Genomic DNA, 16,325 nt, shown 5'->3' with positions numbered 1-16,325 from the left:
GCCTGCCCAACACGGCGAAACCCCGTCTCTACTAAAAATACAAAAAAATTAGCCGGGCGTGGTGGTGGGCACCTGTAATCCTAGCTACTCGGGAGGCTGAGGCAGGAGAATCACTTGAATCCAGGAGGCAGAGGTTGCAGTGAACTGAGATCACGCCACTGCACTCCAGCCAGGGCGATGAGTGAAACTCCGTCTAAAAAGAAAAAGATATGCTTCCTGACTCCTCCTCCTTCTGCCCAACTTCTTATCCCTTATAAGAAACCTTGAACCCTAAACAAAATTTTGCCAAAGTTCTCTTGCATCCATGTGACTAAAGGCAAGTGAGGTTGTAGCACCTATGTTGCATGATTCGAGGAAGAAAGCACAAGTCATGCCAGTGCAAAATTATCCCATCCCCTGCCATGATTAGTCTCAGAAACACTAGCCCCCCAGCAGGGTCTTGGTCTGTTTTCCTCATTAGCATGGCCATTTCATCTGAGGGATTATGCTTGGATACTTGGAGCCAGGATGTAGGCAGGTAAATACAGCCATTCAAGAGTGGGACAGCAAAGGCAGACCTACTTGGAAACAGGACCCAGAGATTGAGCAAGAACCTGTGAAAGGAGGGACTGAGTGCTGGGCTGAGATCCTGGAGCCAGAATTGGTCCCTAGCAAATTTTGCTTGAGTAGTACCAATATAGTGGTTCCTAAGAAGATGGTTGTTGGTCTCAGTGTGGTCCTTCATCTCAGTCATTATATTCCATCACTATTTGGGGATAAAATAATAGCAATTTTTTTTTTTTTTTTTTTTTTTTTTACTGCAATTTACTTCCCCCACAGCCTGGGAAATAGGGTGGGAAGATAGCATGTACATGTTTATGATCTGGAACTCATCATTCTGAGACTTTAGCGTGTATCAAAATCATTGCATTGAAGATTCAAAATGTTGATTTCTGGGCTCCACCTCTACTATCTGCACATAGAGCAACTACTTTAGGGAATCCTGATGCAGGTATTCCATTGAAAACTACTGCTGGGAACAACAGTGCTCTAGCAACGTTCAATGTTCTTCCTTCTCTTATTATCTTAGGAACTCAGCCAGCACGTGAGTCTCTGAAGCCTCAGAGGGTACAATTTCAGTCCCGAAATTTTCACAACATTTTGCAATGGCAGCCTGGGAGGGCACTTACTGGCAACAGCAGTGTCTATTTTGTGCAGTACAAAATGTAAGTAAATTGAGCCTCCTTCAGCTGACAGAGATGGCACTGGGATAACATGTTCTAGAATGCAATGGAGTGTTAGTATCCGAGCTTTTTCTTCATTTCAGAGGGGTTGAGAAGAAACCAAGGTCAGGATAGCAGTGACTTGTCTCCCCTGAAGGCTGCCTGGGGACTCAAACTGCATGATGGTATGCAGTGCATTGGGCAGATACTTCAGCCCTAGACCTGCACCAAGACCTCATAGGCTCAGCCTTCGCCTCCATAGTAGAGCCTGGTACATGGTGGATTCTCAATACAGGTTTGTCAAGTGAATGTTGGAAGCAACTTATTTAGCACATAACAAGTACTCAGTGAATGAAACTATTGATAGTTGAAAAAGAAGTTGTGGCAAACATGGAGGTGAGTGTGTAAAATAAGTTTTTAATTTAAAAGTCACTTTCAGAGTGGATTTACTATTTAGAAAATTCTTTTCAAAAACTAATGAGTCTCGTAAGCATGAACACAAACTGGAACACGTTGCTGCATGTTCCTCTCGTGTGATCCTCAGGCTACTCCTACTGGATCATTGCCAAAACTCAGATATAATCTACACCTTTCCTGGCTCAAGGCTTGGAAACAAATACTCCTGATTTGAAAATGTCAGGTTTTTCCACTCATATATTTTTGGGGGGCAAGAGGGGTTGAGGCTCAATCCTGTCTCCTGACAGTGAGACAGGAGATATTACAGTTTAACTTTCATGGTTGTTCACTAGAAATTCAGAAAATCAAATGCAGCTATGGCCAAAATAGCAATTTTTATCCCATAAATTCATCCATGTCTCTCCAGCATGGGGTAAGTCCTAGGTCAGATTTTCCCTCTAATTAATTTCAGAAGGAATATCCCCAGAAGCATTTCCATCTTTAACCACTGCTACTTCTCTCTACATATCTTATGTAACGATTGTAAAATTTGCAAATCTTTACAATGCTCGTTTCTTCATTACAAAAGTAGATTTGTGCATAGCTGGAGATACTTTCAGCATGTAGGAAGTAAAGATTGGTACTCTTTTTATACTTCCCCTTGAGCAGTATAAATAGGTCAAAAGTGAACCTATTTGTGGACTAAAGTACTAAGAAGATTAGAAACTGGTTTACCATGAATCTAATGAATATTAAACTTCAGGACCTCATGCAAGGATTTTATATTTATAAATCTTTTCTTAAAGAGGACTCCCAAGCTGCTATGGTTTGAGTTTGTCTCCACGAAAATTCATGTTGAAATTTGATCCCTAGTGTGGTGATGTTGGAAGTGGGGCCTCGTAGGAGGTGTTTGGATCATGGGGATGGGGTGCTCATGAATGGCTTGGTACCATCATTGCTGCAGTTGAGTGAGTTCTCACTCTTGCAAGACTCAATTTGTCATGGAAATGTTTCTATCAGAGTGGTTGTTGTAAAGCCAGGATGCCCCTTGAGTTTGGCCTCTTCACGCGATCTGTTTTCCCCATGGACCTTCTCCACCATGTTCTTATGCAACATGAAAAGCTCTCACCAGAAGCCAAGTGGATGCTGGCAGCACACTTCTTGTAACTTCCCAGGCTGCAGAACATGGGCTAAATAAACCTCTTTTCCTTATCAATTACCTAGCTTCACGTGCTCGGTTATAGAAACACTAAATGGATTAAAAAGATTATATAAATTTCAGACCCCAGAATACCTGAATCCATTCCTGTCTCTAAGGGATTTTCAACAGCACAGGACAAATTTATAATTTTGAAAACTTTCACTTTGGTGTATCCAGTTCATGGACTATAGTACTGTTATATCGCTCACATTTAGAATGGGATAAACAATGAGATATTATGTTAAAAGAGAAGTCAGTCATTACAGCTAAGTTAAAGGCTTATTATAAATAAATAATAATTTTAAAACGTCAAAGTACACTCAATACATGTTGTGGTACTGCTTTAATTGTGATAGAATGAAATTGCTATCACCATGTAGATTACTGAGTACAGATACTGTCAATCTTCCTTATTATGTGTCTAGAAAGTTAGATTTCAAGTCTTTCAATAAATAATTTAGGAAACCTTTCTCCCCAGACTCCAATTCCTTCTCTGTTCCCCACAATCACTTTGTTGCATTGGTCTGATTTATGGCAGGTAAGGAAACAAAGCGTGAATCTTCCCTTTGACTATTACTCCATCCTGTGGCCTCAGGCTGAGTCAACCTCTCTGCCTCTTGCCTCACTACCTTTTTTCATGGGTTTCACTCCCCCTCTCCCAACCCCTAATTACAGGGCTCCATATATAGTCCTCACTAAAACTTCCCGTCAGTTTTCAATAAAGAGATTAATCATGTATGTTGGGTAAGCAGCACCTGAGATGAAAAGTGGTAGCAACTTCTCAGAAGCAGCCACATTACTCAATAGCGAGCTGATGAGAAGTGAAGAAAAACCACAAACATTCAAAACCACAGAGCATTAAGGATGTGGAGAGTGAGTATTCAAAAATGGAAGTCAGTCCACACACCTGAAAGAACCTTATGCCAAGTATTAAAAAATAAGTTAAAACCCTTATGTTAGTGATACAGAAAGTGTCAGGGATGTTTATCTTCCAGCAAGACAGCACTTTAGGTAATGCTGTGGCTTCTATGTGTCCCCCAAAAGCTCATGTGCTGGAAACTTGATCCTAATGCAGCAATGTTGAGAGGTGGGACTTTGGGGAGATGACTGGGTCATGAGGATTCTGCCCCCATGAATGGATTCATCCATTGATGGATTAACAAATTAAAGTGTTATTGAGGAAGTGGGCTAGTTATAAGAAAAGTTGGTCTGTTTTATATATATATATATATATATATATATGTAAAAGCCATCTCTCTTGAATCCCTATGACATCCTCTGCCACCTTAAATCTCTGCAGAGAGTCCCCACCAGCAAGAAGGCCCTCACCAGATGTGACTCTTAGACATTAGACTTCCTAGCCTCCAAAACTGTAAGAAGTAAATTCCTTTTCTTTATAAATTACCCAGTCTCGGGTATTCAGTTACAGCAACAGAAAATGGACTTAGTTAATACGAAGGAATTTTTTTAAAGATTCTGAAAAGTAGCCATAAGCTATCATGGTGATATTGATACTAGAATCAGGTATAAAGAATTATCAGTCTGAAAATATTAAAGACTCCTTGAGTGGAGAAAAGAAACTCAGATCTTTGCCTTTTCCCTGCTACAGATATGGACAGAGACAATGGAAAAATAAAGAAGACTGTTGGGGTACTCAAGAACTCTTTTGTGACCTTACCAGTGAAACCTCAGACATACAGGAACCTTATTACGGGAGAGTGAGGGCGGCCTCGGCTGGGAGCTACTCAGACTGGAGCATGACGCCGCGGTTCACTCCCTGGTGGGAAAGTGAGTTCCATGGAGTTTCTTTGCCCTTGTTCTTCCTGCTTTTGGACAGCCCTCCCAGAGCACGGCTAGTGACTAGGCCTTGTGCTTTGCTGAGGGCTCTACATAGTTATCTCATTTGGTCTAATTCTCAGAACATCTCTAGGAGATAGCTTTTATTATCCTAATTTTCTAGCCCAGAACATCAAGATGTAGAGGCTTTAGTCATTGGTCCAGTCTCATGACCTGTATTATACAAGTCAGAGTTCACATTTATTGCATCTGACTGCACAGCCTCTGTGTGTGTGTGTGTGTGTGTGTGTGTGTGAGACAGGGTCTTGCTTTGTCACCCAGGCTGGAGTGTAGTGGCACGATCTTGGCTCACTGCAACGTCTGCCTCCTGGGTTCAAGCAATTCTCCGACCTCAGTTTCCCAAGTAGCTAGGATTACAAGCATGTGCCAATATCCCTGGCTAATTTTTGTATTTTTAGTAGAGACGAGGTTTCACCATGTTGGCCAGGCTGGTCTCAAACTCCTGACCTCAGGTGATCCACCCATCTTGGCCTCCCAAAGTGCTGGGATTACGGGTGTGAGTCACCATGCCCAGACCCCAGAAAAGTATTTTTAGACAGCAGAATTTGTCATAGTGCCCTAGTCCTTCCCCAAACATGAGGGTTAAGTTCATGAAAATACTCATTAGAAGAATTTTCTGTTGAGGAAATTAGACTTTTAGTCTCACCTCCCCAAAAAGGCAGACCAAAAGTGCTTTCTCAATATCCATCCTGAATGATATTTATTCCTCTTTTAGTTTAGTCACAATCATAGAATAATATAATCTAAGATATAGGTGATAAAATGAACCATTACCAACAGACATTGGCTAAAATAGTAGGGAAAAGAAAGAGAGAGAGAGAAGGGGTTTAATGTATAGATATAAAGATGTGCATAAATAGAACAGGAAAGAAAATAAAGATATTTACCACAGTCCTCATAATTGCAACTAGTCATGAAGCTGTAGTTAATATTTATGACTTCTTCTCTCATTATAAACTCAACATTCACCTTCTTTTAAGCACTTCAGCTTTTTATCCATGAGGAGTTTCAGTCCTTTTGGTGTTTCCTATCTCAGCTTGACCTAACCTTACATTATTTTTTATTGCTGAATAGAGAAGCTCTAAGAGGCACACCAGAGGCTACCAAGAATTCTTCCACCTGACCCCAATGTACTTATTACTGTATTATGCCTTGAAAATCAGAATGAATCACCCCAGACAATATAAGAACCTCATTTTCTTTTTGTTAGCTAAATGGCACAAGGAGCTCCAAATGGTCAGGCAAGAGCCTCAACTTCCAATTTTTGGAAACCATTTTTGTTATAAACCAGAAGAATTCAAGGCCAAGCATATGGGATACAAAAACATGTCATGAGTTGTTCTCTATGGGTAACAGTCAGAGTTGCCCCTCTCACTTCCACTTCTTGTATCCTAGACCAGTGAATTCTGTCTATGGAAGAAATAGCACCATATATTAGCCCCAGGCTTAGCGAAGCATTTACCAATTGGAGCATTTACCAATTCATATGCCAATTCACAAGACATCTCTCAAATTGAGTTTTCAATTATCTATTTCACCTTCCTATAGAGTCATGGATTTCTGAGTGACAAATATATGACATTATATGACATATATTTGTCCTGTGGGTCTTGAGACCTTACTTCACTCCTTTCACATTAACTTAAGTTCTTTGTCATAAGCAATATATTGTGGAGTACTATGCTCATGAATAAGGCATTGACTACATCTATGGGTGTATGTGTGGTCCCAGGAGTGGTGAGGGGTCTGCTGATAAAAGCATTGAAGCAGTAAATAAAAATCTATAAACAGAATCTGTTACCAGAATCTATACCCAGCAGTAAAAAAAAACTATAACCAGTGTCTCTTGCCCCCTCCGTTTTGGAAGGGAACAAAAAAAACCTACCTGCAACGAGATGGAAGGTGAGAGCCCCTGGAATATGGCACTATACTAGGGGTTCAACATTGATCATCCTTCCTGGAAAGGAAGATCACTCTGCAATGACACTCTGAAGGTCAGACCAAATTTGATAAGAGGAGATCCATATTGTTAAGTCTATATATATCCTCCATCATGTAATTATTTTGTTCAAGAGCCCATAGAGCAACTATAGGACACTGGGGAGCAACTATAGGACACTGGGGAAATAGATTGTCACTGCATCCACTTAGATTTTTTTTTTTTTTTTTTTTGAGACGGAGTCTCGCTCTATCCTGGGGGCTGGAGTGCAGTGGCCGGATCTCAGCTCACTGCAAGCTCCGCCTCCCGGGTTCCCGCCATTCTCCTGCCTCAGCCTCCTGAGTAGCTGGGACTACAGACGCCCGCCACCTCGCCCGGCTAGATTTTTGTATTTTTTAGTAGAGACGGGGTTTCACCGTGTTAGCCAGGATGGTCTCGATCTCCTGACCTCGTGATCCGCCCATCTTGGCCTCCCAAAGTGCTGGGATTACAGGCTTGAGCCACCGTGCCCGGCTTCCACTTAGATTTTTTTAAACAGCCTTATTGAGGTATAATACACACAGCTTATACTTTAAGCATATAGGATGCAGTTTAATGGTTTTTACTATATTCACAAATATGTACCACCATCATTCACAGTCAATTTTAGAACATTTTTATCACCTCAAAAAGCAACTCCATACCCTTTGGCTATCACCTTCCAGTCTTGCCATTCCCCTAGCCCTCCGCCCTGGCAACTATTACTCTTTCTGTCTCTACAGAGTTCCCTGTTCTGGACAGACTCATAAAATACATGATTTTTTTTTGACCAGCTTCTTTCACTTAACATGTTTTCAAAGTTCATTCAGATTGTAGTATGTATCAGTACTTCATTCCTTTTTGTGGCCAAATAATAGTACATTATATGGATATACCACATATTATTTATCTATTCCTCAGTTGATAGACATTTGGGTAGTTTCTACTTTTTGGCCATTATGAATAATGCTGCTATAAACAGTCATGTAAAAATTTTTGTGTGGGAGTTTTTTTGTTTTTTTTTTCTTGTTTGTTTTTTTTGAGAGACAGGATCCTACTCTGTCACCTAGGCTGGAGTGCAGTGGCACAATCATAGCTCACTTTAGTCTTGAACCCCTGGGTTCCAGCAATCCTTCCACCTCAGCCTCCCAAGTAGCAAGGACTATCAAGCATGTGCCACCATGCACAGCTGGGCATACATATTTCTCTTCGATATATACCTAGGAGTGGAATTGCTGGGTCTCAGAGTAACTCTATGTTTAATCACTTGAGGAAATGCCAGACTATTTTCCAAGCATCTGCAGTATTTTACATTCCCATCAGCAATATATGAGAGTTTTGATTTTTCCACATTTTTACCAATCTTTTTTGACTATAGCCATCCTAATGGGTATAAAATGGTATCTCATGTGGTTTGTATTTGCATTTACCTGCTAATTAATGATGTTGAGCTTCTTTTTTATGTGTATTGGCTATTTTGTACCTTCTCTAGAGAATTGTACATTGAGATCCTTTGCCCATTTAAAAATTTAATCGTATCTTTTGATTTTTGAGCTGTAAGAGTTTTTATATATTCTGCATACCAATGTCTTATCAGATATATGATTCTCAGCTAGCTCCTCCCATTTTGTGCATTGTCTTTTTTACTTTCTTGATGGTATCACTTGATACCAAGTTTTAAACTTTGATGGAATCCAATTTATCTATTTCTTCTTTTGCTGCTTGTGCTTTTGGTGTCATATCTAAGAATCCTTTGCCAAATCCAAAATCATGAAGATTTACCTTATATTTTCTTCTAAGAGTTTTATAGTTTTATGTCTTACATTTAAGTCTGATTCATTTTGAGTTAATTTTTGTATATGGTGTGAGGTAAGGGTCCAATATTATTCTTTGACATATGACTATCCAGTTGTCCCAGCACATTTTGTTGAAAATTATCCCCATTGAGTGTTCTTGGCACACTTGTTGAAAATCAATAGACCATAGAAGTGTGGTTTATTTCCAGACTTTCAATTCTATTCTATTGATCTATACATTTATCATTGTGCCCATACCACACTATTTTGATTATTGTTGCTTTGTAGTAAGCTTTGAAATTGGGAAGGGTGAGCCCTCCTCTTTGTATGTCTTTTTCAAGATTGTTTTGACTATTACGGGTTCCTTACAATTCTCTAACCACCTAGATTTTTTAAGACTGCCTTTCAGTATGAGCCTTTTCCTTTGCATCCATATGGCCACAGAAATATTCACATTCTGTATCTTAGTACTTAGGGATCCATCCATACACCTCTTCTAACTGGTGCAAGGTCCAATTAGATCCAAATTAATTGGATCATGTCCAAAATGCTAGATGCATTTCCCCCCAACTCTCTAATTAGCAAGAGGGTGGAATAGAGTTGAGCAAAGTAATTCATGGTAACTCTCACATTGTTTCTTGGATACATTGAAATTCAAGGCCAATACACTCAACCAGCAATTCTCTAGTTGAGGAATAGGAGATTTCATGACTAAACTGATGAACAGCAGTGAAGGGAATTCACATATCAGTTTGATTATTATATTCAAGCCTAGAAATAGGGTCACATTCAAATTAACTTATCAAACAGAGCTTCCTTCAATCTAAGCCATTAGGCCAGTCAGGTAAGAATAGCCAAAGACGTTGACTGACACAGCTTTAGCTCAATTCTATTTAAATTGGGATAGTATTGAATTAAGAAGGGTTTGTGTGTTTTCTGTATGACCATTCTCCCTAAAAAAAAATCAGAAAAGAAAAGAAAAGAAAAAAGCTTTAGACTGGGTCCTTTAAAAAGTCATTTGATTTCAGGCCTCTCAGTAGAAGAGTAAGAAACCCAGTCTATAGCTACTACTCTTGTTGATGCAGTAGTGAGAGAATCACCCATTCAGCTGCCTCCTCACCCCCAGCTTTGCACTCTCTTACCCCAGCTCCTAAGAACTTCTGAAGGACATATTTCAAAAAACACGTTTCTAGGTCCTCAGGACAGCATGTTCCTGGCATCTGTGATGTAGACTAATGAGCCAGCTGCATGCATTGGCTCCTCTGACACCTGTTTTTGAGCAGCAGGATGTTATCTTAGATTAAGAAGTTATGATTTATGGTTTCTATCTAGAGACAAAGCAATATTTTAAAAATAAAATAAAACAAAATAAACTTTCTTCAGTTAAAAGCAGCATTTGATACTTAGTGAGATTTCAGTATTATTTGACCCTAGAATTGCTTGGATTAAAAATAGATGTGAAAGCCAGGTGCGTTGGCTCCATGCCTGTAATCCCAGCGCTTTGGGAGGCCGAGGTGGGAGGATCACTTGAGGCAAAGAACAGAGCATTCCAAGCAAGGGAACAGCGTTTGCAAAGGCCCTCTGGCATAGCAAATGCAAGAGACTGAAAGACAAGCAGTATATTGAAGAAGAGCATGCAGGAAGGGGTCCATAATGAGGTGGGACTGGAAAGGTAGGGCAGGTACAATAATTTTTTAAAGAGTTGTGACTTCCTCCAGAAAAAAAGTAATTTTACTCAGGAGCCATATGATCAGACTTGTGTATAGGAAAGGTCATTTTGACTATATTTGGGGGAACAGGTTGGATGAGGATAAGTGAAGTAGTAGGTTACTAATAATAGTCCACAGGAGACAGAATTTGGCTGATGAAAAGGACTAGAGAAAATTTATTCCTGGAGGGACATTTAGTAACAAAAATTGGCAGGACCAGGTGATAGATTGGATATGATGGTGAAGAGAACATGTCAAAGACTACCTCTAATTTTCTTGCATGCATAATTAGCTGAATGGGTGAGATGTTTTTGATGGGGTTTGATGAAAAAGACCAGTTTGGTGGGATGCAAGGTAATAGAGATTATGAGTTTGGTTTTGAATATGTTAAGTTTAAGATGCTTTTGAGAGATCCAAGGGACAATCTCTTCAGATCCAAGACTCAAAGATAAAGTCTATTAGAGACAAAAATTTGTGAGTCATTTCATGCATACAGTACAGTGGGCATTGATAGGATTGCCTAGGGAGAGAGTAGTGAGTGAGAGGCAGTTTTGAGTAAGACCAGACATTGAGGGCTGAGTAAGACCAGATATTGATGCCTGAGTAAGAAAAATCTTAAAAGAAGACTAAGAAGGAATAGCCAAAGAGGTAGGAGGAAATCTGTGGGCTGATACATTCATGAATAGTGTGGGAAGGTAATATTTCAAGGAGAGAGCTGTTAACGAGTAAAGTGCTATGAGGTCAAATAATCTTGACTTGGTCTTGTAATACAATCACAATCAGTGAATGGGTCAAGAAATCTAGCATCACAGATCATAAGTCAGGAGCCCTGTGATGTCAGCAGCTGACTCACTGATAGGCCAATGCCTGAAATGTGTGCCTGACTACAAAAGGGACATGTGTATTTAAAGTTAACTATCACATTATTCCAATATAGTTGGACAGTGGTTTAAAAACTTTTGGTTCCAAATTAAGTAGCCTGGGAGTAGGAAACTCTCTTCTTCTAAAACACTTAGAAATTCTGGATAAAATAAAACACATTCTCCAAACTCCACAGAGGGGCAACAATGAAAATAAAGGGAATCCTCGGGGGGGCCAAAACAAAGTACATGGAAATCAAAGGGGAACCAGAGGATCAACATAGTGACCCAGCTGCCCTGAGGGCATTTGCTGGATGTGGTAACTAGACCCTCAGTGGTAACAGCCACTCCCAGGACAAAAGACAAGGTTTTAGGCCAGCACAAGGCAGGGAGTTATAACTAATACCCCCACAAAAATCTTAGAACCTCCAAGGGCTACACTGTCAATAAAAAGTCAGACTAGCCTGGGTGTGGTGGCATACACCTGTAATCTCAGCTACTCAGGAAGTTGAAGGAGAATCACTTGAGTACAGGAGTTAGAGACCAGCCTGGGCAACATAATGAGATCCTGTCTCAACAAAAACCCAAAAGCAACCAACCAACCAACCAACCAAAAGGCGGACTAAGAAAGCCCTTCCAATAAACAGAGGAAAGTAATTTGTATGTTTCCGTCTTTACTCTGCTAAGAATCTAACACCCCCTAAATTTATAAAGGTTTGAGATTCAAATACATGTGCAATTTTCTTTTTTCTTTTTGTTTTTGTTTTTTGATGTGGGTCTCACTATGCCGCATGGGCTGTAGTGCAGTGGCATGATCATAGCTCACTGCAACCTCAGCCTCCCTGGGCTCAGGTGATCCTCCCACCAAGCTGATTTGTCATTATACATAATGTGTCTGTATATAATACATTAATTTGATGATTTGTCAAATTTTTACGTTTTTTTCTCCAGCAAAAATAGATCCTCCAGTCATGAATATAACCCAAGTCAATGGATCTTTGTTGGTAATTCTCCATGCTCCAAATTTACCATATGGATGCCAAAAGGAAAAAAATATATCTATAGAAGATTACTATGAACTAGTATACCGAGTTTTTGTAATTAACAATTCACTAGAAAAGGTAAGTTCAGATGAATAGATATATTTAGTGTTTTTTCTTTTGTTTATTTAACCAATATTTTGGTCATATGAGATGTTCTCTTCTGCTACTCTGCCTCCTCTTATTTTTCCTTATCTTTAATTTCTTCTTACTCTGAACCAGTATTAATCCACCATTGGTGCTGGCATCACCATCAGAATGTGTGTGTGCCCTTTCCATCCTTCAGTTTGTCTCCACAGTTTTCCCTGCATATCTAAAGATTGGTATTAACAGTATTTAATTCCATGTGACTGCCACAAATAATCATTTTTATGGGCTTTGCACACCTTATGTATTTATTTATTTATTTATTTATTTATTTATTTATTTATTTATTTATTCTTAGACCAGGTCTCACTCTGTCACCCAGGCTGGAGTACAGTGGTGATCATAGCTCACTGTAGCCTCTAACATATGGGCTTAAGTCATCCTCCTGCTTCAGCCTCCTGAGGAGCTGGGACTACAAGCATGCACCATCACATCCAGCTTTTTTTTTTTTTTTTTCTTGTAGAGGTGAGATCTCACTATGTTGCCCAGGCTGGTCTCAAACTCCTGGCCTCAACCAATCCTTCTGCCTTGGCCTCCCAAAGTACTGGGATTGCAGGCATGAGCCACTATGCCCAGCCTCACACCTTATTTTAAAATAGCTTTTGAATCACATGATTATTTTTGCACCAGTTTTGCTATGTTTTTTTTTTTTTTTTTTTTTTTTGACACAGGGTCTGTCTGTCTCTGTCATCCAGGCTGGAGTGTAGCAATGCAATCACAGCTCACAGCAGCCTCAATATCCTGGGCTCAAATGACCTCCCACCTCAGCCTCCCAAGTAGCTGGGACTACAGGTGCATGCCACCATACCCAACTATTGTTTTTTGTACTTTTAGTAGGGACAGGCTCTAGCCGTGTTGCCTGGGCTGGTCTTAAATTCCTGAGCTCAACTGATCCGCCTGCCTTGGCTTCCCAAACTGCTGGCATTACAAACATGAGCCACCATGCCCGGCCTTGCTGTGGTATTCTAATCTACCATCGGTGCTTCTGTCTGGACTTGAGGGATAATTGAATTTGTTCCTTTTTTGGTGTCATCTAAGATTAGGGGTTTTTGTTGTAAGGAGCAGAAACCACAGTCCAACTTGTTTAGAAACAAAGGAGGGACGGATTATTAGGAGATAGGCAAGCAATCTCAGGGACAGAGGCAGGACGTGGAGTGCCGGCAGGATTAGTGGTGACTGGGAAGGGAAATAGAAGTGAGTTCTAAAGGATCCTGCTTTGTCTCTTGGACTTTCTGTCTCTCTGTGGCCACAGTTGCATGCCTGCAGTTATCTCTGCTCATCTCGCTGCACACCATTCTCGCTGCACACTTCAAATTCTTAAAAAGAAGGCCAAGTGGGGTGGCTCATGCCTGTAATCCCAGCACTTTGGGAGGCTGAGGCAGGCAGATCGTTCTAGGTCAGGAGTTCAAGACCTGCCTGGCCAACATGGTGAAACTCCGTCTCTACTGAAAGTACAAAAATTAGCCTGGTGTGGTGGTGTGCGCCTGCAATCCCAGCTACTTGGTAGGCTGAGGCATGAGAATCCCTTGAACCTGAGAGGCAGAGGTTGCTGTGAGCTGAGATAGTGCCACTGCACTCCAGGCTGGGCGATAGAGTGAAACTGTGTCTCATAAAACAAACAAAATTCTTAAAAAGAAGACTCTGACCACAGGGTCAACCAGCCAGCAGCCCTCAAGGAGAAGTCAAGTTGCACCTACACGGCTACTTGCCTTGTCCCTTTACCTTTACCTAGGCTATGGCCTAGGACTCTAGGAAAGAAGGGTGTGCCTGGGAAGAAACCCCACAACCCATCTACTGCTGTGACCATGTAGAACTTGTTAATTTAAACAAAAATACAACTGTGACTTAATGACAGCCATTTACCAACTGATTCTTTTCTCTCTTGTGTGTAGGAGCAAAAGGTTTATGAAGGGGCTCGCAGAGTTGTTGAAATTGAAGCTCTAACACCACATTCCAGCTACTGTGTAGTGGCTGAAATGTATCAGCCCATGTTAGACAGAAGAAGTCAGAGAAGTGAAGAGAAATGTGTGGAAATTCCATGACTTGTGGAATTTGGCACTCAGCAATGTAGAAATTCTGAAGCTCCCTCAGAATGGGATGACTCGTGTTTGAAGGATCTTATTTAAAGTTGTTTTTGTATTTTCTTAAAGCAATATTCACTGTTACACCTTGGGGACTTCTTTGTTTACCCATTCTTTCATCCTTTATATTTCATTTGTAAACTATATTTGAACGACATTCCCCCAAAAAAATTGAAATGTAAAGACGAGGCAGAGAATAAAAGGTTCTATGAAATTCGACACTTTATTTCTGAATGTAACATCGCTAATAACAACATTCATTCTAAGACAGCAAAATACAAATTTAACAACCAATGAAGAGTATTTAAGAAAATGTTGAAATAATTTTTTTTAAACAGCGTTACAGACTGAAGCAATCCTGAAGCAATCGGTTTTCACCCTCTTACTGAGCCAGTTAAATTGACATTGCTATGACAATTTAAAATTTCTATATGGATGAATATTTTTCATGCATTTCTATTTTATATGAATATACTTTTTATGTATTTATTATTATTAAATATTTCTACTTAATGAATCAAAATTTTGTTTTAAATTCTACTTTATGTAAATAAGAACAGGTGTTGGGGAAAAAACTTATGATTTCTAGATTGATATCTGAATTAAAACTATCAACAACAAGGAAGTCTACTCTATACAACTGTCCCTCATTTAAAAGATGTATTAAGATTTTCTTTTCTACGTTTGTTTTTGTTTTGTTTAGTTTTTAATCCTGTCTTAGAATAATTTATCTTTATCCTCAAAATTAAACGTAATTTTTTTAGTGACAAAGAAGAAAAGAGACCTCATTACTCAACCCTTCTGGCCAAGCATGTCTTGCTTGTAGCACCTTCCTCATCTCTATACAGGAGGATCCCATGAATGATGGTTTATTGGGAACTGCTGGGGTCCATGCAGAGAACTCAGCTTGAAGCTGGAAGCACACAGTGGGTAGTAGGAGAAGGACTGGTGTTGCTGGGTGCCTACAGAGATTATAGAGCTAAACAAAGCCCTCCAAACTGGCCCCTCCTGCCCACTGCCTCTCCTGAGTAGAAATCTGGTGACCTAAGGCTCACTGTGGTCAACAGAAAGTTGCCTTCTTCACTTCAGGCTAAGTCTTTATTATGTTTAAGGCTGTCTTTCTAGTGAGGAAATACGTATCAGAGAACATTTGTACAATTCCCCATTAAAATTGCTCCAAAGTATGATTAACAATATGGTCAGTGCTTCTGGTTATATACAAGTACTCAGTGATAAATGGATCAAAAAATATTCAGAAATGTATTGGGGGCTGGAGGAGAATAAGAGGCAGAGCAAGAGCTAGAGAAATGGTTTCCTTGCTTCCCTGTATGCTCAGAAAACATTGATTTGAGCATAGACGCAGAGAATGAAAAAAAAATTTACTTTGATCTCTGTTTTTGAATTATTATTTATATCTTGCTTACTAACTTTTTTGCCTTTTGTCCTCTTGTGGGGAGGGCGATGAATTAAGAGTAGTGGGGTGGGTGGGGAGTAAGTAAAATTTCAAACAGCATTTTAGTGAATGCAATTCAGTAGTCCTGAAGCCTGATTCAATAAAACAAAATTCATTTATGGTTGTTTCATGAAAGTTATTAGATAGCATCGAATTTTGTATGTTGTTCGCCTTGCTCTGGTTTTGCTTTTGTGCTTAGGCAAGTGCAAAATACTCTGTGAAAATCAAAATTGTCATCTTCTTCATTGTGTTAGGGATATATTGTCACACGATTTCAATAAATCCTTTAATTTTTTGCTTTGCATTTTGGAATATTTGTTATTTGAGCTTTTAAAAGAAGAATACAATGTTTACGTCTGCCAGATGAAATTCCAGTTAAACATCTTAGGCCCACACGAAGTTCCAACTAGGAAGGAGCAAACAGTGTTGAGCCCAACTGAGCTTGCCCTGTGATCAAATGCAATCCCAGTCTTACAGCTGCTCAGGCCAAAAGTGTTCAGGTTATCTTTGTCTCCCCGCTTTTTTTCACATCACATATATTCAGTACACCAATAAATTCTATTGATCTACCTCCAAAATACTACACTTCTCAGAACTACCTATTCCAGGCCGCCATCCAGAAATCT

At 39.8% G+C, this 16,325-nt stretch overlaps 1 protein-coding gene across 2 annotated transcripts in view; it reads left to right on the top strand.

The window, feature by feature from the left end:
• IL22RA2 (interleukin 22 receptor subunit alpha 2) overlaps window positions 1–16,000 on the top strand; it is a 28,055-nt gene extending 12,055 nt beyond the window's left edge. The window contains exons 3-6 of one of the 2 annotated variants that reach the window (XM_023190996.2): window positions 1,070–1,205; window positions 4,409–4,587; window positions 11,930–12,099; window positions 14,058–14,871. In XM_023190996.2, coding sequence (XP_023046764.1) covers window positions 1,070–1,205; window positions 4,409–4,587; window positions 11,930–12,099; window positions 14,058–14,207 — 635 coding nt within the window. In that variant the 3' untranslated portion in view covers window positions 14,208–14,871. Of the gene's footprint in view, window positions 1–1,069; window positions 1,206–4,408; window positions 4,588–11,929; window positions 12,100–14,057 lie in introns of both variants that reach the window. The other variant, XM_023190997.2, reaches the window with a different exon arrangement.
• The last annotated feature ends 325 nt before the right edge of the window (window positions 16,001–16,325 follow it).

This window comes from Piliocolobus tephrosceles, chromosome 5 (genome assembly GCF_002776525.5).
Source record: "Piliocolobus tephrosceles isolate RC106 chromosome 5, ASM277652v3, whole genome shotgun sequence".
In the NCBI taxonomy this organism is placed as follows: Eukaryota; Metazoa; Chordata; class Mammalia; order Primates; family Cercopithecidae; genus Piliocolobus; species Piliocolobus tephrosceles.
This window is presented reverse-complemented; position numbering and strand designations above follow the sequence as displayed.